Raw genomic sequence first — 20,791 nt, 5'->3', positions numbered from 1 at the left:
GCTCCCCATGGGAAACAAGTGTGATTTTTGATGATGTCATAGATGGCTTCATTATTACATCACAATTGCATACGTCGAACACTATCCGATCAGTATGAAAATTTTTGAGGGTCATCTCGGGCTAAATTGTATGCGGGAAAAAATTGATGATGTCATCAGTCATGTGGTTCAGCAGACATATTGTTTTTAACATGAAAACCTTCAAAAATCTTCTTCACTGAAACAGCTGAACAGGTCGAGGCAAAATTTTATAGGTATGATCCCCTATCTATGAGGAACAAAACGTTCTCTACCTACAATGTCATAGGTCACTGGCAGCCATATTAAATTTACCTGAAAATCTGTAAAAAATAGTCTTCTTTAGAACAGTTTGACAGATTGAGGAGAAACTTCACCCACATTTTCCCCAAACTTTGGGTACATCAGGATGTTCAAGTATAATAATCAATAGGTCACATGGTCTGGCAGCTACATTGGATTGAACAAAAATCTTGATAATTCTTTCTCTTGAACCACTTTATCAATCGACGTGAAACATCACAGTGATGATTGAGTAGACATGTGAAATATGTGTTTTAAATTTCAAACTGATCGGACGCATGGTCTGATAGCCAGAATAATTTAATATTTTGAATCTGAGTTCAGGGATTTCAATCAAACTTTCTATAAGTATTATAATGCTATAATAATGTGGGCGGAGACATATCTGGCAATGTTGTGATGTAGAGGAGTGCCCTTCTAGTTCTTTATCATTTCTGCAATTGCTTTTCATTTAATATATCCAACTTCTATTTTATAAGTGGTGAAACCACTTCAATATTTGGCTGTCCTTCCTTCCTTCCATCGTCTATCCATCCATCCATCAAAAATGAAGATGACGAACCTTTCAAATACACCATATTTAATGCTAAAGGGTTCTAAAGGATAATTCTAAAGGGTTCTGCTGGATTTTATTGGGTGATTATAATGGGTTCTAAAGGTAATTCTAAAGGGTAATTCTAAAGAGTTCTAAAGGGTCGTTTTAAAGGGTAATTCAAAAGGGTTCTGAGGGGTAGTTTTCAAGGGGAATTCAAATTAGTTCTAAAGGTTCATTTTAGTGCATCCTAAAGGGTAATTCTAAAGGTTTCTAAAGTATAATTTTAGTGGATTCTAAAGGGTAATTCTAGTGGTTTCTGAAGGGTATTTCTAATGGGTTCTAAAGGGTGATTCTAAGGGTAATTTAAATGCATTGTAAAGGGTAATTCTGATGGGTTCTAAAGGATAATTCTGAAAGGTTCTAAAGGGTAATTCGAAAGGTTAAAGGGATCTAAAGGGTAATTCTAAAGGCCAATGCTAAAGGATTATAAAGGGGAATTCTAATGGGATCTAAAGGGAAATTCTAAAGGGTAATTCTAGTGGTTTCTGAAGGGTAATTCTAATGAATTCTAAAGGGTGATTCTAAGGGTAATTCAAATGCATTGTAAAGGGTAATTCTGATGGGTTCTAAAAGGTAATTCTAAAGGCTAATGCTAAAGGATTATAAAGGTGGATTCTAATGGGATGTAAAGGGCAATTCTAAAGGTTAATTCTGAAGGGTTCTAAACTAATTGCAATGGGTTTTACAGGGTAAAAACAGCACAGCTCACCTTATCTGACCAATAGAAAACCAAGTGGATAGTAGTCACCATCTTTTTCTGGAGACTTTGCACATGCTTGAAAAAGGTAATTCTGTATATGCGTCATTCTAAAACGATTTATCAGCCACTTGCGAAGAGCATCCTTAATTGTGACATCATCAGTTTCTAAATGTTTTTCCAAAAGCCATTCCTCGAAAAACCAAAAACTATGAAAGTCTGAAGAAAGTGGAATATTTGCATTGTGAATATATTGGCATGAGTTGGGGGGGGGGGAGCTCTATCCACTTTGTTTGTGTAATGGCCTTTGATGTCCTTGGGCCATGTGAGATCTGGGGATAAAAGAAAACTGCAGATATGCCAGATTTCTTCTAATTGGAGTATTTCCATTTTGTTTCGTCTCAAATTGCTCAACTCTGGGTTATCGAAACTTGTTTCTTTGACATGAAGTTATCTTCAACAGGTTCTTGACAAACAACCCAGCACACCTCTTATTAATATGTCAGATATCTCAGAAACAAAGCAGAGTTTAACCCAGTTCCTATGGATTACAGACCTGCGTGGAAAGCCACATGTTTGAGGCTGAGGAATGGTAGGATAGCATGCTCCCATCTATGTTGTTGGTATGCTCACCTCTTAGGTCTTGAAAATGTTTCCCTGTGGGGTTGAATTGAACTCATCTGCCATTCTAGTGCAGTGCCGGCAGGGTACGCTGCATCTCAGAGTTTACTTTCCTTCCTTACGATGGATCTGTAAAGCTGACTGTCCCTTCTGCATTTTGATTATTGGCATGTACACAGCATATTAGCACAAAATGTTCGCTCTTTGACAAGTACACAGCATACTAGCACAAAATGACATCTCGGAATCTCAAAAAGAGGACCTTTGTGCGAGTATCGTGTGTACATTCCCTACCTGGAATTTAAATGAGATAGTAAAATGAATTATTTGTTAATGCTAAGAATGAAGAGGCTGGTGAATGCTCTGGTACTCCATTTGCAATGTATGGATTTGAGTCATGGGCAATGAAGAAGAAAGAAAGAAAGAAGATGAACAGTATGGAAATGTGGTGTTGTTGACGAATGTTGAAAGTTCCAGGGACTGAAAGAACAAACAAGACAAAAAGCAATCAGATTGTAAACCTTTGCCAGCACTTGTTTTGTGTGGTGTTTGTATAGTTTTGTGTGGCGTTTGTGTACTCGTGTGTTACATAATTAATAAGAGACATAACTAGAACTACCACTTTATAACTGCTGGCAGTGATGACCAGGTACCAAGACGTCCTGCTTTGATCGGACACCTGACCCTGACCCATGATGTTTTTCATTATTATTCAATGGAATTTCGAATGGGATTAAAATTAATGCAATTCAAATCAAATGGAAGACCAAATAGGTACAGTCCTGCATTGGAGTAATCAGAAGGAACCCGAAAAAGCAAGAATCAAAGATGGAGTCATCAGGATTAACTGGGATAGGAATCACATTCCAGCTGCTACTGCTCTACTCTCAAACCCACCCAGGCACAGCCAAGTGAACCTTATTCGAAAAACAAAAAAAAATCAAAAAGAACTTGGATCAAAAAATTAAATAATTCTGGCTGCTAGACCATGTATCCGATCAAGTTAAATTTAAAAAATACATTCTGCATCACTACTACATCATAAATGTGAAGTTTCACATCGATTGATGAAGCGGTTCCAGAGAAAACATTATTTAATATTTTTATTTAATCAAATATGGCTGCCAAACCATGTGACCTATCAATTATTCCTAAACAAACTTGTACACCTAAGGCTTGGGGAATATTTGTGTAAAGTTTCCCATCAATCGGTCCAGCCGTTCTGGAGAAGAGTATTTTTTATAGGTTTTAGGGTAAATCCAATATGGCTGCCAAACCATGTGACCTATGTCATCATATGTGTGAACCTTTTCTTCCTCATAGATAGGCAGTCATACGTGTAAAGTTTCACCTCGATCTGTTCAGCCACTTCAGAGAAGATTTTTGAAGGTTGTTTTTCAAAACAAAAAAGACATGGCTGCCAAATCACGTGACCGATGGAGTGATCAAATTTTTTTCCTGTGGATCATTTTATCCCGAGATGACCCTCAAAAATTTTCATACTGATCCAATGTAGTGTTCTACATATGCAATTATGACGTTATAACAAAGGCACCGATGAAGTAATTTAAAAAAAACTCACACTTATTCCCCATGAGGAGTACTTGCCGTGTGCCAAGTTCCAATTGTTTCCTTGTGCGCTTTCAGAGATGCAGAGGTCCAAAGTTTTCCATTTTTCCAACATGGCCTTCACACCATGTGACCTATGACATCATAATTCTCATTAAAGCATTTTACATGAGTAGTCGCACCTATGGTGAAAATTTTGTCTCAATCCGATAAGCAGTTGCGGAGAAAAACACAAAAATTCTGTGCGGACAAATAAACAAACAAATGAAATTGCCCGTTGAGCAAGGAATTGCCGGAATAACTTTGTCATATCTCCATGATCTCTGAAGAAACAAAAACCTGGAAATCAATTTGGTTCTTATAAGTCGATAGTGCAACTGTTTAATGAGTTATCGCACTTAGTTTGGTCATGATCATAACTTGGAAGTCAATCGGACTTGAAATGGCATTTTTATCGCAATTTTAAATTTTTGACCCAACCCCCCTGACATTCGACCCCCAACCACTAAGAAGGGTGTTGGTGTGACACCCCAATGAGACATATCGGAAGTTAAATTGGAAGATGCACATTTTGGATTTGGGTTGAAGTCGATACGACCATTTTAGCGGACGTTATTGCGAAAATAAGAATTTCAGTTTTTCGGTGACCTTGACCTTGGCCTTTGACCAAGATTCACCAAAAACGACAAGTGTCTAAGTTGGACCATGGCCGACGTCTGTACCCAGTTTGGTCATGATCGCTGAAACAGTGTGGCTGCTACAGGGTAAACAAACACACAAACAGACAGACAAGCCGGTAGGCAGACATGGGTAGTCAACGACCCAATAGAACCTGACCGTGATGGGCCCATTCGATGGGGAATGACCTGAGGATTAAGCAAAAGAAAATTCATGATTCTCGCTTCAAGGGGTAATGCTGCAGATTGTTTTTTCGATAAAATACCCCCACATTTGGAGGTTTTTCAGCCGTTGCTAGGCAACGGAGGGGTCCATAGCAACGGTTCTTTCTTACACACAACTAGGACATACCATGAAACTACCATACCAGTTTCATGTATATCTGACTCATAGTCTCTGAGATATAACGAACTTCGTTTTTTTATTGTTTTCGACCAGGGTTCATTCAAAGTCTATCTTCTCCGACATTTTTCATAGGATCCGGCTGGAAATTTTTGACAATATGGCTGAATGTACTGCCCACAGTTGCTCATGGCCCGATTTTTGATTTTCAAAAAAATTAATTTTTTATGATTTTTCAAAAATTCCAAAGTCCCGTTGCTAGGCAACGGTGGTGTCCATAGCAACGGTTCTCATTTGCACACAACTCAGTCATAGTATGAACCGACCAACCAAGTTTCATCGAAATCGCCATTGTATTAACTGAAATCGCCATTTTAAATACTGATAATAAGGGTAGAACAAATCTCAAAAAATATATATTTTTTTTGACTAGATCGACTACCCAACAGACAGACAGACACACAAAATTACACACACATTCGACCAACATAATTGCCGAAATCCAAAGGATTCCGGCAATAAACAAACAAGCACACAGACCCAAATGCAATACCCTCTCTCCTTCGGCAAGGTCAACAAATCAGTACCTAAAGGTCCACATTATTAGGAATATTTTTCTTTTTTTGAAATTATTATATTGGTTCACGAGTCAGTAAGTGATCACTATATTTGTTATGGGTGTGTGTCTGGCTGTCTGTCTCTGTCCTGAGCATAGCTCCGTGGGTTTTGATCCGATCCTGATAAAATTTGGGTGGGAGGTTTAAATCATGATCTAGTTGCGTTTTCCTGAGAATGGGCGTGCTGCGCCCATTATGGGCGGAGCCACGCCCAAAAACGTGTTTTTAGGGGGTAGCCGATTTCAATTTGCATCTTCTCCGAGGGGGTTTGTCGAATCTGGCAGGGATTTCGGTATTTGGTTAGCCCAATGGCACCTGCATAGCCCCACGGAGCTCGATTTTTCATTTTCATCCCAAGGTCAAGGTCAAGGTCACAAGGTCAAAAACCTAGAAAATTGTGAATTTTGACATAAAAAAAAATCATACGACCGCCCAAACTTTGAGAGCTAGGATGACAATATTTTTTTATGTATAATCTTCAGGTCATTCCCCACCTTAAGTCTTGAAACCATTTTGCTCTATCTCGAACACCTTGCCCGTGGCACCCCCTTCAAGTTTGTTTTACGCTGATTTCATCAAAGTATGGATAATCCGAGGAGTGCGAAATGCCATATAGCCTATATGGCGTTATATTGTTCCTGGAATTTTTCAGAGGAAGTTTTGCACCAAAGGTCATAATCCTTGACCTTTAAAGTTCACAAAGTTCAAATTTTCAAAGTTGTGGGAATCAAACCGGGTTTTCGACCTTCTTCGACAAACTAACTCCAATAAGCTATAGCACGTATCCTGTTTCCTTATTTTAATGTCCACATTGTTTTGTGACCTTTAAAGGTTATGCAAAGGTCAAATTTTGAAAGTTGAACGAAACCGGGTTTTCGACATTTTGCAGCTAAATTACCTGTCACTTGAACCACATCATGTTGATCATTTTTATAACTTGGTCAAACATGATCACATTGTCTCATCCTTGACTTCTGAAACAATCTACATCGTCAAATACCGCTTGTGAACCATTGTCGTCTTCAGACATCTTCATTTTTAACAGTTTACGTTTTGTATTCCATCGACAGGCCAGATCTTGATCCGGACCTGAACCAAAATCGAATCTACTTGTTCTTGTCCCCTAACCAATTCATCCACCTAGTTTTGTCGTAACTCGTCCACAACTTTTGAAATATCATGCTGTATGTCGTTTTTGGCTATATATATATACAGTGGGGAGAACAAGTATTTGATAGACTGCCGATTTTGCTGGTTTTCCCACTTTCAAAGCACGTATAGATCTGTAATTTTTATCATAGGTACACTTCAACTGTGAAAGACGGAATCTAAAACAAAAATCCTGTAAATCACACTGTATGATTTTAAAATAATTAATTTGCATTTTATTGCATGAAATAAGTATTTGATCACCTTCCAACCAGTAAGAATTCCAGCTCTCACAGACCTGTTAGTTTTGTCTTTAAGAAGCCCTACCATTCTCCACTTATTACCTGTATTAAGTGCACCTGTTTGAATTTGTTGTCTGCATAAAAGACAGCTGTCCACATTCAATCAATCAAACTCCAACCTCTCCACAATGGGCAAGACCTGAGAGCTGTCGAAGGACATCAGGGACAAAATTGTAGACTTGCACAAGGCTGGGATGGGCGACAGGACAATAGGCAAGCAGCTTGGTGAGAAGGCAACAACTGTTGGTGCAATTATTAGAAAATGAAAGAAGTCAATGAAAGAAGTCAAGACAACAGTCAATCTCCCTCGGTCTGGGGCTCCATGCAAGATCTCACCTCGTGGAGCCTCAATGATCATGAGAAAGGTGAGGGATCAGCCAATAACGACAGGGCAGGAGCTGGTCAATGACCTGAAGAGAGCTGGGACCACAGTATCAAAATTAACCATCAGTAACACACTACGCCATCATGGATTAAAATCCTGCAGCGCACGCAAGGTCCCTCTGCTCAAGCCAGCGCATGTCCAGGCTTGTCTGAAGTTTGTCAATGACCATGAGACCAAAATAGAGCTTTTTGGTTTAAACTCCACTCGCCGTGTTTGGAGGAAGAAGAAGGATGAGTACAACCCCAAGAACACCATCCCAACTGTGAAGCATGGAGGTGGAAACATCATTATTTGGGGATGCTTTTCTGCAAAGGGGACAGGACGACTGCACCATATTGAGGGGAGGATGGATGGGGCCATGTATCACGAGATCTTGGCCAACAACCTCCTTCCCTCAACAAGAGCATTTTCGATGGGGCCTGGCTGGGTCTTCCAGCATGACAACGACCCGAAACACACAGCCAGGGCAACAAAGGAGTGGCTCCGTTAGAAGCATCTCAAGGTCCTGGAGTGGCCTCGCCAGTCTACAGAGCTGAACCCAATGGAAAATCTTTGGAGGGAGCTGAAAGTCTGTGTTACCCAGCGACAGCCCCGAAACCTGAAGGATCTGGAGAAGATCTGCATGCAGGAGTGGGCCAAAATCCCTGCTGCAGTCTGTGCAAAACCTGGTTAAGAACTACAGGAAAGGACTGATCTCTGTAATTGCAAACAAAGGTTTCTGTACCAAATATTAAATTATGTTTGTCTGATGTATCAAATACTTATTTCATGCAATAAAATGCAAATTAATTATTTTAAAATCATACAATGTAATTTTCAAGATTTTTATTTTAGATTCCGTCTTTCACAGTTGAAGTGTACCTATGATAAAAAAATTACAGACCTATACGTGCTTTGTAAGTGGGAAAACCTGCAAAATCGGCAGTGTATCAAATACTTGTTCTCCCCACTGTATATATATATATATATATATATATATATATATATATATATATATATATATATATATATATATATATATATATATATATATATATATATATATATATATATATCTCAATGATGAAGATAAGAATCACTGAAGAAATTCCTGTATCCGGATCTGGATCTTCACCCAAATCTAATCGTTTCATCCTTGTCACACCAAATGTGCCACACCAACCTCTTCACCAAATTTTGTCCGAATCCATACACAACGTTTTGAGATATCCTGCTCACAGGCAAACAAACGGACAGACAGGGGTATTAACATTACCTCCGCCCACCGTCGGTGGCGGAGGTAATTAAACCACCACGTACATTAGAAGCGCCGATGCTAAAATAGAAACTGTCCTACTTTGGACACATCATGCGTACGGAAAACGAAATCATGAAGAAGTCAACCGTGCTGGGTATGGTTTAGGGAAGAAGAGGAAGAAGCAGACCTTGTATGCACAAAATGGATGGGGGTAAAGGCTGCAACCAAGCTGTCTCTGCCACTGTTTCAGGAAGCTTGGAGATATCTGACCATGAATGTCATCAGAAGTCGGACACCACTTGACAGAACTACTTAACTGGATGATAAGAATGTCAGTATATAAAAGATTCAGTACATTGATTGATAATGCTCTTACCTTGGCAAATGAGAAAAACATGTTTGATTGCGTTGTTATCCCTTGTGAGACAGTGTCTCATTTAATCCTTGTTGGCGGGGGACTTTGTGATGCGAAGAATACATGGATACTTTACAGCCATATTTTGTTAAAGGCGAGGTCTTTATGGCCACATGATTGTGGTCATTTTATAGATTAAAGTCATTGTTCATGTTAAAATGCATTGTTACATTACAAATTTATCAGAATCTCTTTTTTTAGTTTAAATTTCACAAATGAGATAAATGAATTGGCCTGTTTGCCATTTCCATACGAGTACAAATTGCATCAAATGTTTTGATGTTTGTTCATAGGAGTACATGAGTTGTTGAATATTGAGGAGGTGACTCTGTGTGCTTAATTTTCAGGACAGAGCTCAGCAGAACCACCAGTGCAAGCAGATATCCAGGGCTTCCACATGGGATTTCATGCTTGTGCTAAAGAAGTCCTGCTGTATCTCAGCCAGCAGGAGAAGTGGGGCCTTCAAGAGGCTAAATGTACGGACTTAATGACCCATCTGCAGCATGTAGCCTTTCTTAATCTGCCACAACCTCGAAAGGTACAACATCAGCAATGCAAGTCAGAAGGAAGCCCGACTACCTTGTGCCCCGCTCTTTCGGCACCTGTCTCACCTTGCATGCCAGTTCCTCTTCCAAGCACCATGAGTCACCGTCAAGGTGTGACAGAGTTTACTGGAAGCGATACAGATACCGACAGTGGGTATGGGGGAGAGGTGCTAGCCCAAGTGAAACGAGAACCGGAAGAAGACAATGAGGAAGAGGATAAAAATTTAAGGGGGGAAGAAGAAGAATGCATGAAAGAAGCTTCCAAATGTGATGAATTACTGATCGGTGGACCTTATGCCAAGCGATTTAGGATGGACACGTCATCACGGTTTTTCCCCAAAAGCACACCGTCCACTGCTTTGCAGCCACCGCCACTCCCACAGCAGTCTCCATTGTGTATGCCCTTCTACCTCTTCCATCCAGCAACTGCCGCAGCAGTAGCTGCAGGATACATGCCTCTGCCATTCCTTTATCCGAGACTACCTTCACTGAATGCATTTATGCCACTGAATATGGATGCTCAAGCACCCTGTCTGCTTCGACCTGGCATAAGGCCCGGTGAGGGGCTGCGAAGTGGGGAATGAAGACCGCTTGTTCAAAGCAGAAAGTGGACAAAGTGCATTTATTGAAAGACATTTGGATTGTCTGCAGTGGACAATTGTAAAACCAGTCAGACAATGTAAATTCAGGTAAAGATAAGATGAAAGGTCCTACTGTGAAGTCTGGATGTTGTAAATACATTTGTTCTCTTCAGGTGGTCATTCCAACACGTATACAAAATATTATTATTTTGGTGTTGTCAGAGTGCTAACCAATCTGCCATGACATTTGTCAAGTCTAAAATAACTTCTTTTTTTGTTAATAACATGAGCCTTTCTTTCTGTGAGCTGTCATTGAAGATTGAAGCAGTCAGAGCAACCGCCTGCTGGAAGGTCCAAAACGACCATCTTCGTGGTAGGTGAGCACACCCCTTCAGATATCGGTGCAACTCTGAGAACACACTGAAGAATCTGCTTGAAGGGCATTTTAAATGCAGAGATTTTGTTGAACTGTTCTGCAGTTGAAGAAGAGCTTTGAAAAATATTTGAAAATGACCTTTGTGCACAGGGTGTTGCATATTAGTTTTGTACATAGCAGCTGAGCCGGGTCCAAGTGCAAGTGTAAACTAATTTTTTGGGGGGTGGGGGTCGTGGGATGGGGGGGGGAGTTCCATATCATGGTAGAAGTAGATATTTTCAAGCTTCTTGCATTTTGTCATCATCTGAGGATGTACATTGGATGATACTTCCTTAAGTTATTAGCTTTCCAATTGACATGCACTTATGAGGTTTTGGACGGATGTAGGTGGTAAATGGCAACATGACCAAAAAGGTCTTGGACCACCTGCCGTGATAGAAGCAGTACTTTTGTTTACCCAACAGATAGTTCTGGATGTGCATGTGACATCCTTTACGGCGAGTTTATCGGAAACTGCATTAACCTTCCACCGACCAGTGCCTTCTCAGACTGGAAACAGACTTTGCTTTTGTTCTGACTCGAACATGAACCTCGTGCCTGCATTCCCGGTTACGGAAGGAAGAGCTGGGCAGCTTGCGGAGAACCGCCGCACGAACTTCTTGAAAAAGAATTCTCAGAAACTTTCAGTGACTGTCGATAAATTAAAAGCAAAAGCCACTTTGAGAGACCACAACATTCTGTGATAAACTTATTTGATCCATTGCCCTTGTAATTGTCAAAAATGCAACAAAAAAAAGGAACTCCGATTCACTCAGGTGGCACTTTGTTGTGCATTACACAAAGTTTCTCAAAAGGAGCATTTATAACATACAATATGTAAAACAATTAGATTCCACCAAATAATCAATTGCACTTTTTCTTGTTCCAACTTTTGAATACTGATTTTGATCCTAAAGTATCGTTCACCGACACGTCTCATTAGCCTCCAGGAATTATCCATGACTCCAAATCAAATATTCTCCCCTCTAAGTTTGTACCCTTTTATTTTTAGTGATTGTGACAAGCATCTTATTGTTCTATGGCGTTACCTTGTGCAAGTTGTCCCTGGAGCTCACAGGCTGTGACTTTTTGGCATGGACTTTGTTTGAAGATCATCGCGTTTAAGTAACTGAGAGCATTGTCAGTTTCCCTCAGCATTGTAATCTGGCATTCATAATAATAACTTATGTACTGTCAGGGACAGCACTGTGTATATGTGGAGAGTCACCGTACTTGAGCACTCCATCACACCGTACTTGATGCGGAGGGTTACCGTACTTACTGTGAGCGCCCTATCACACACTGCGAATCTTTGAAACTTTGCTGGTTATATTGAGTAAAAAGACATAAATTTACACCAACTTTTAAAAATTCGCCTTTTATGATCCTCTTTTTGGAGAGAGTTGGGCACTTTAATGTGTTGGAGTACGGAATAATGGGGTCATCAATATATTACGTCCTTGGGTGGAATTTTTGCTCACTCCCACCCTAAATCATCCATACTTCTACCACTCCACCTTTACTCCCGTCTCTCTCCAAATTTATTTTCCTACTCTCGCAACTCTTGCAGTCGCAAATAACCTCCCTTCTCTCTCTCTCCAGTAACACACGATTTTCTCAACCTCACCCCCCTTGGCCCACTGCATATGCAACAAACGGATGTCCCGTAAACATTTCTACATATTTCCAGACTGACTATACATTTTCCAATCCTCAGACACTCGACCTGCCTGTTTCTCTAAGCCCACCTAGTCCATGCACAATTTACCTGTTCATTCCTGTTTGTGCGTTAGTTCCCACTGCTCCTGAATGTGTTCTGCAGTTCCATTTATGATCCCAAGGATCAATTGGTCAACATGTGTACCAGCTATTAGCAGCTTCCAAAGTGGCAATTTTGCCTCCAAATAGCGAGTACACACCAGATTGCTTTTACTTGTCTACTCAAATATTATGCGGATGTGGATCTGGATGAAATCAACAGGATGGTCATTGAGGTATGCTCACGACTCTGGGGGCTGGCAGGATAGCCCATATAGCCACACTCTAGTCTCCGAGCTGTCTGGAGCATGGGTTTGAATCTCACCCAAGCTACAAACTGTCATCATGGTATGTTTCGCAACCAAGGTGAGACAACAATTTGTGCATCCTCCCTCGGAAGGACGTTAAACTGGGCGTCCTGTTTGCCAGCATCAGTTGGTACGTAGTGGACATTAAAAATCCCCCAGTATCCATCGCAAGGAGTATAGGCGAGCTATCGCCTGCACCTTGAACAAATTCCTGCCCTGGCTACCACTGGGAAGGCAACGGCAAACCACCTAGTGTAATCTTTGCCATGACGATGCTTTGGCAGCACTTTGTTTGGCTTCAAGCAGATTACCAGAATTAGATTAGAACCACCATAGTAAGCAAGAAGCTGACATTTCGAGCATGGGCATTAACCCTTCATTGTTTAAGGGAGTGATGAGAGCTTCTCCTTGCTTCTTGCGGCAGTTAACATATCTCAACCAACATCCTGTTGATTTTGTTCTACCCATTTGCCAACGCAAATGGACACAACTTCACCAGCAAGACTCGTTCTTCATTCCATTATGTGGATGTCATGTGCAGATGAATGAGGACCCCACGTATGCTGCAAACTCATTGTTTTTACTCCCTTGGAGGCTTTTTGCATACGTACTAGATATTTGTCCTACATACATGGAGTTCGTGGATGCCAAATGGCTGAAGCTTAGATTAAAACTGACTCGTGATTGATAGATGTCACAAGCTCATGACAATGACCCCCTGAGCAGCTGGGATTGTCACGGAAATTGCAAATTTACAGTTTTTGAAAAATTTTCGTGCGACGACACTTAGTCAAAGGAAAGTAAGAAAGCACCCAGGATGTGTTTGGAGTTTTCTCATTTCCATTATGTTTGCGCACTCATGGTGAAAATAAAAACATTTGAAATACCTATTGATCTCTGAAAGTAATGTCATGTCCAATGGGTTAGCCCTTACCTGGACGGATGGCCAAACGATTTCCCTTGGAGGCTTACAGCCGAGATTCTCGGAGATTATGGCGCGCACGCGGGACGGGGGCAGCAAATGCACGTAATGGACAGAGTCGACGGAAGAACAGCACAAGGGGGTTTATCTCGAACACACGACAAATAGACAGACACAAGCAACTTAAATAAATATGGGGTTTAATGAAAATAAATCAAACAATACAAGTCTGGAGACGGCAATGGTTCACGAGCGGTATTTGACGATGTAGAGTGTTTCAGAAGTCAAGGATGAGACAACGTGATAATGTTTGACCAATATATAAAAATGATCAACATGATGTGGTACGAGTGACAGGTTATTAGCTGCAAAATGTCGAAAACCCGGTTTCGTTCAACAACTTTCAAAATTTGACCTTTGCATAACCTTTAAAGGTCACAAAACAATGTTGTGGATATTAAAATAAAGAAACAGGATACGTGCTATAGCTTATTGGAGTTAGTTCGTCAAAAAAGGTCGAAAAACCGGTTCGATTCCCACAACTTTGAAAATTTGACCTTTGTGAACTTTAAAGGTAAAAGGTCAAGGATTATGACCTTTGGTGCAAAACTTCCTCTGGAACATTCCAGGAGCAATACAACGTCATATAGGCTATATGGCATTTCGCACTCCTCGGATTATCCATATTTTGATGAGATCAGCGTAAAAACAAACTTGAAGGGGGCGCCACGGGCTCGGTGTTCGAGATAGAGCAAAATGGTTTCAAGACTTTAGGTGGGGAATGACCTGAAGATTATGCATAAAAATATTGTCATCCAAGCTCTCAAAGTTTGGGTGGTCGAATGATTTTTTATGTCAAAATTTGCAATTTTCTTAGTTCGTGACCATGTGACCTTGACCTTAGGACGAAAATGAAAAAGAGCTCCGTGTGGCTATGCAGGTGCCATTGGGCTAACCAAATACCGAAACCCCTGCCAGATTCGACAAACCCCCTCGGAGAAGATGTAACTTGAAACCGGCTACCCCCTAAAAACAGGTTTTTTTTGGGGGCGTGGCTCCGCCCATAACGGGCGCACCATGCCCATTCTCAGGAAAACACAACTAGATCATGATATAAACCTCCCACCAAAATTTTATCAGGATCGGATCAAAACCCACGGAGCTATGCTCGGGACAGACACACACACACACACACACACACACACACACACACACACACACACACACACACACACACACCAATAATGAATATAGTGGTCACTTACTGACTCGTGAACCAATATTTACAATGGTAATAATTCAAAACGGGGTAATAATGAAATGAGGTAAATTAAATCTAATTTTGAGGCACCTCCACACAGCCTTAAATACAGGCAAGGGGACAAATAAAATAATGGAAAAATCCTCCCTTTCTCCCAGCACTTAGCTTTGGGTCCAGAAGTGAGTTTCAGAAGCTTGAAGGTCACCAAACCGCTTTGTCACTGCATGGGAAAATGCGCCCAAAATGGCGCACAGCCGCTCTCTGGGCAGGCAAACGTACAGGAGTCAATTTGGGCGGCAATACTCAACATCAGGGATCAGAAATTGCTGTGCAGCTTCTTTCATCGCTCTCTCTCGCCGACGCCGCTGCTCTGCAAAATGGCACCGTCATGAGGGGGTGAGGCTTTGAGGCTGGTCTCACAATCCAGCCTACCAGTCAATGGCCTGCTTCTTGCTCCACCATATGAGCCAATTTGCCTCAGCACGAACACAAGAATCGTGCAGTCTCCTTCACCGCGTTGAGGGAAAGCCAGCCGTAATGTCCTCTTTCAACTGCCATCCTGCCTCTCTCGCTTCTGTCCCACCCCAAACCTAACTCCCTGCCCTCTTGTCGCCCAACACGAGACTCTCTGACTGCCATCATCACTCCCTCCTCATTGCTCTGACGTCACACGCATTAATCATCCACTCCAAGGGCGTGGTTTTCTCACTGTCCCCCTGGAGTCGGGGCTTTCTGCCTGCTTGGACGTGCAGCTCGGTCGTCATCGTTTTAAGGATGCGATCCCTTTTTAATCGCCAGTCTTGAAATGCAAAAACATAGGTAAAGGTCACAGGGGGCAATCACATCCTGGGAGAACTTATCCTTAAACTCTACCTCATTTATCACGGCACCCCCGTGCAGTGACATGCAACACTTAAAGGTCCCCTAACATGCCAAAGTACTGAAATTTCATTTATATATGTCCGAGGAGTTTTTCATCGTGATTTCAGATCTGACAATGTTTTTTCACAAAACTCATTTTGTAAAATGTAAAATGAAAAAAAACAAACGTCTTCGGGAACACCCCTAAAAAAAATCTCCTGAAAGGGGCGTAACCCACATGACGTCACGTACAGTATGTCAAAGGCTGCATGTAAATTACTGGGGTTGGTGGTCTACGTGATTCTATTGGCTTCCTGTGCGTTTCCACATTTGATTGGTCGACTCAATCGCTTCGTTCATTTCTGCTTTAAAAAAAAAAAAATCGAACATTTGGTTTTGAATAATGGATGACATGGACTTTCACTTGTCTGGTAATGACAGTGAGTGTGAGAGAAATGAAGGATTTTGGTCTGAATCACATGGAGAATTGTCAGATAACATAGTCACGTGAGGTGAAGTTCAGGCAGCTTTAAATGAAATACGGCCTTACCAGTTCGAGCACGAAGCAGGACAAGCAGAGGAAAATGGCGATGAAATTCCCAGAGTTAATTATGATCGGGAGGACATCGAAGGAAGACTCAGAAATAACTGGTTAGACTAAATCCTCTTCGTAATTCATTAATGTAAATTCGACTTGCATACTGCTCGATATTAGAAATATTTTAGTGACGTGACGTGAACAGCGCAGCGGACATGTTTCTCCGCGGCAAATTAATCACAAACAAGGCCAGCCCATGTCATCGGCCGTGTCTCTCCGCGCATAAAACGAAGCAATCTCGCTGTCCGGATACGATGAAAACTTGTGTGCAGAACACACCTTGCGATACAATTGTCTCGAGTAGTCATATCAGATAAATCTGACGTTTTGTTGCATTTTTATTTATTTTATTCCTACTGTCGTCATGTAGCACAAGTAGAAAACAATTAAAAAAAAGAGAATAATAAAATAAAGCTACAGCACGTCAGATTTATCGGCCTAGTCAGACGGACGACGGATTTATCGGACTAGTCAGACAGACGACGGATTTATCGGACTAGTCTCGACTCTAGAGTTCTCGAGTTGACAAGTAACTTGTATTAGCATGCACACAATGTACAAGTCAATGCGTAAGAGTCCCGAGGATATGAGGCCGTGTAATAGGACAGATAAATTTGTCTTTCATTGTTGTGCAAACATTTTTTCCCCTTTTCTTTTATTACAGCATTTTGGCTGCTGGTGGTGGTGGTCGTATGGCAGCTTAGCTGCCGGGGTAGCTATCATTTCTTGAAGCGCGATTGTGTCGCTGATGCAGTGCCCCTCTACAAGTACACACACTGGAACTGGTACTCATTTAGCCGACCTCGGAAGGATGACAGGCTGAGTCAACCCCCTGGTGTATTAATTCAGCGGCTGACGGGGCTTGAACTCAGGACCCTAGGATCCCAAGCCGCCACCCTAACCACTGAGCCAACACCAGGCTAGCATTTTGGCTGAATGCTAATGAATAGCATGCCAATGGAAGCAGTACCTTCACTTTAGATGTCCATATTCTCCGATTATCATCTTTCAGGAATACATGAAGGCTTACACCGTCTTTGCTTGTATTGCTGCATCCTGCTACGATACATCATGCAGGCATTTTCGAAAGTACGGCTAAAACTATTTAAAACTTTCGCGAAACAATCACTGGAATTAAGACGATCACAGAGATTGCACTGACATGTGCAAAATGCATTTGTAGGTACTGTATAAGGTGCGCGACGTCTCGACTCGAGTCAATCGACTCTGCGCGAGTTATTGTATGTGACGTCACGCAGAGATTCGCTGAAGTCCATTATTTTTAGGGGCGGGGCATAGCAAGTTGTGAATAGCTCCAGAAATGATCGAAATATTGCTGTAATTATCCCATTTTTGATAAAAAAAAAAACAAAAAAAAACATGGGTGATTTCTTCACTCGGAAGGTCAAGTTAATTTATAAATAACAAGTTTATTCTGCATGTCAGGGGACCTTTAAGCTCACAGTTTCCCGACTTAATTTACATTGAGACGTCTCCTACTCATGATAACACCCGATAGAAAAATACATTTGATAACACCCGATTTCTGAGCCGTTTGCCATATTTACAATTTTTCTCAATTACAGAGCCAAATTTTTTCGTGTGTGTGTGTGTGTGTGTGTGTGTGTGTGTGTGTGTGTGTGTGTGTGTGTGTGTGTGTGTGTGTGTGTGTGTGTGTGTGTGTGTGTGTGTGTGTGTGTGTGTGTGTGTGTGTGTGTGTGTGTGTGTGTGTGTGTGTGTGTGTCATTCCTGAAGCATAACATTCTCTGCTAACTCCCCTACCCCCACACCTCTCTTTGTCCCATCCTCATTCCACCCCCTCCAAATACAGTGCAGCGTCCTCCCACACATCCATCCATGTCTCTGTGTCTGTGTCTCTGTCTCTCTCCGTATCTGGACAGTGATTATGCCCGGATGGTGGTTATCTCTGCATATATCCGGACGGAGGTTATCTCCGCATGTATCTGAACAGTGGTTATCTCTGCACGTGTCCAGACGGTGGTTATGACTGAATGGATCCTCCCCTCACACTGCCTCCATTTGCCCTCCCCTCACGATGCGTTCCCCTCCTCTCCCCTCACACACTTTTCCCCTCCCTTCACACTGCCTTCTCTTCCCCACCCCTCCTTGCTCAACCCTTCTTCCTCACTCCCCCACCTCTCTCTCTCTTCCCCCCTCTTTTTCTCCCCCTCCCTTAGTATTCCCATCATCCAGGTTGTGGTTATCTCCAGACATGTCCAGATGGTGGTTACGTCCGGACAGACCCTCTCCTCACACTGTCTTACCTTGCCCTCCCTTCACAGTGCCTTACCTTGCCCTCCCCTCCCCTCACACTTCTGTACCCTCTCTTCATGCTACCTTCCTTTCCCCCACCCCTCCTCTTCCTCACAATCCCCTCCTCCCACCCACCACTCCTCTCTCCTTCCTTGCTTCCCCACCCCACCATGGTCTCCGTACCTCAGGTCAGGTATGGGAGTATGTGCCAGAACAGCGCGTCGCTGCATCCACTTTCCGCCGGTACTCCAGGGGCCTCCGTCTGGCCATCCCCCAGGCAGATGCCAGGCCCATCCCCATCTCCTTGAGATGATGGTCAACCTGCTGCAACCATGAGGCACTTGGTCGGCCCACTGGCCTCCTCCACTCATGAGACTCCCTCGCTGAGAGAATCTGGTGAGCAGGATCAGCGTCAGGAAAACGAGCCACATGTCCATACAGCTGCAACTGACGCTCACGGACTATGCAGGTAACAAATCTCATCCGAGTCTCTCTCAGCAACCGCTCGTTGGACACAAAATCTGACCAGCGATAGCCAAGGATTCTCCGAAGAGACCTGGTACCAAAGGAATTAAGTCTCCGTCTCAGATCCTTGGTCAGAGTCCAAGTCTCGCACCCATAGAGCAAGACTGGAAGTCCCAAGGACCTGAAGACTCGGACTTTCGTCCTCCCGCACAGGTACCAGCAGCGCCACACCCCATGATCCAGTGAATCCATGACTCCCCAGGCCCGACCCAGACGTCTATTGACCTCTGACTTGCAGCCAGCAGAGACGTGAATATCACTGCCAAGGTAAGTGAATCTCTCCACGACCTCAACATCCTCACCACAGACACAGACAGGACAGCAGCATCCAAGATGTCACCGAAAGCCTGGATCTTCGTTTTGACCCAAGAAACCCGTAATCCCAACGGCTCCGACTCCTCATTCAGCACCTCGAGGGCCCCCAAGAGGATGTCTAAAGTCTCCGCAAAGATGACTGCATCATCTGCAAAATCAAGGTCCGAGATCTTGACATTGCCAAACGATGCACCGCAACTTGATCTCTCCGACATCCTCCCTAAAATCCAGTCCATACAAGTGCTGAAAAGTGTGGGGGCAAGTTCACATCCCTGACGAACTCCAGTAACAACTGGAAATAAGTCAGAGATGGTACCACCACACTTCACAGCACTCTCAGTACCAGAGTAGAGTTCAGACATCAGATCGATCAGTTTTGGTGGCACCCCACGAAGACCAAGAATCCTCCAGAGAACATCCCGATTCACTGAATCGAACGCTTTACAGAGATCAACATAGGCTGCAAGCAGCCCCTGCCGAAACTCTCGTCTGCGTTCGGTGAGGACACGAAGTGCAAGGATACGGTCAATCGTTGACCTCTTTGGTGTAAAGCCTGACTGCTCTGGATGCTGGTGCTCAAGCAGATGGTGGCGAACCCTATCAAGAATTATCCGAGCAAAGACCTTGCCCGGCACTGAGAGCAGCGTCACCCCTCGGTAGTTGTTGCAGTCTTGGCGATCACCCTTCCCTTTCCAGAGAGGGACAACAAGGCCCCTCTTCCAGTCAGTTGGGATGATGCCTGTGTTCCAGGCAGAGCACAAAACTGCATGCAACGACACGAGTGCAGCATTTCCACCAGCCTTGAGAAGTTCGGCATGGATGCCACAGATCCCTGGAGCTTTGCCCCGTTTCAACTGGTTCACCGCAGCCCGTGTTTCCACAAGCGAAGGTGGACCACAGTTGATTCGAGGGTCAGCAACAGGGATTGTAACACCCTTGACGTCCAACTCGACAGCTGGGGATCAGCCTGGTACAACCACTCAAAGTAACCGGCCCAGCGGGCCTTCACTTCAGACTCCTCTGTCAAGAGCCTACCACTCTCTGCTCGAACTGCAGTGCTCCGAGGGATGGGCTTGGATGAACGTAATGCGCGAATTCCCCTGTAAGCGGGACGAGAATCACCTGTCCACAGGTGATGCTCTACCCCCTCACAGATTCCTTGCACATAGGCCTCCTTGTCCACCCTCAGTGCACGTACAGTTTTACGCCTCAGCTCCCTGAACAGCTCAGCTCTGCCATTCAGCCTGGCCCTGCGACTCGTCAATGGTATCCAGTGTCCCTTGAGAGACAAAATTCTTCTTTGCCCTGCGGTGAGCTCCAAGGCATCCACCGGCAACATCAAGGACGGTGGTCTTGAAGGCGCTCCACAACTCTTCAGGACCCCCCAAAGCACCCAGACCCCCCAAGTGTCCACTCAGCCTGTTCGCAAACTCCTCAGCGACTCTCTCATCCCTGAGCTTGGCAACATCCAGCCTAGGCTGGGATGGTACCATTCTCCAG

The 20,791-nt window shown here is 43.2% G+C and overlaps 1 protein-coding gene across 3 annotated transcripts in view; it reads left to right on the top strand.

Moving 5' to 3' along the window:
- LOC147018502 (class E basic helix-loop-helix protein 41-like) overlaps positions 1-11,824 on the top strand; it is a 62,627-nt gene extending 50,803 nt beyond the window's left edge. For all 3 annotated transcript variants that reach the window (XM_085898204.1, XM_085898203.1, XM_085898202.1), the window contains exon 5: positions 9,276-11,824. In XM_085898204.1, coding sequence (XP_085754330.1) covers positions 9,276-10,057 — 782 coding nt within the window. In that variant the 3' untranslated portion in view covers positions 10,058-11,824. The remainder of the gene's footprint in view (positions 1-9,275) is intronic.
- Positions 11,825-20,791: the final 8,967 nt, after the last annotated feature.

The sequence above is a fragment of the Eptatretus burgeri genome, chromosome 10 (genome assembly GCF_056783735.1).
Source record: "Eptatretus burgeri isolate ZD-2024b chromosome 10, Ebu_testis_v1, whole genome shotgun sequence".
In the NCBI taxonomy this organism is placed as follows: Eukaryota; Metazoa; Chordata; class Myxini; order Myxiniformes; family Myxinidae; genus Eptatretus; species Eptatretus burgeri.
Note: the sequence above shows the minus strand (reverse complement) of the source record. Positions and strands in the feature narration are given on the sequence as shown.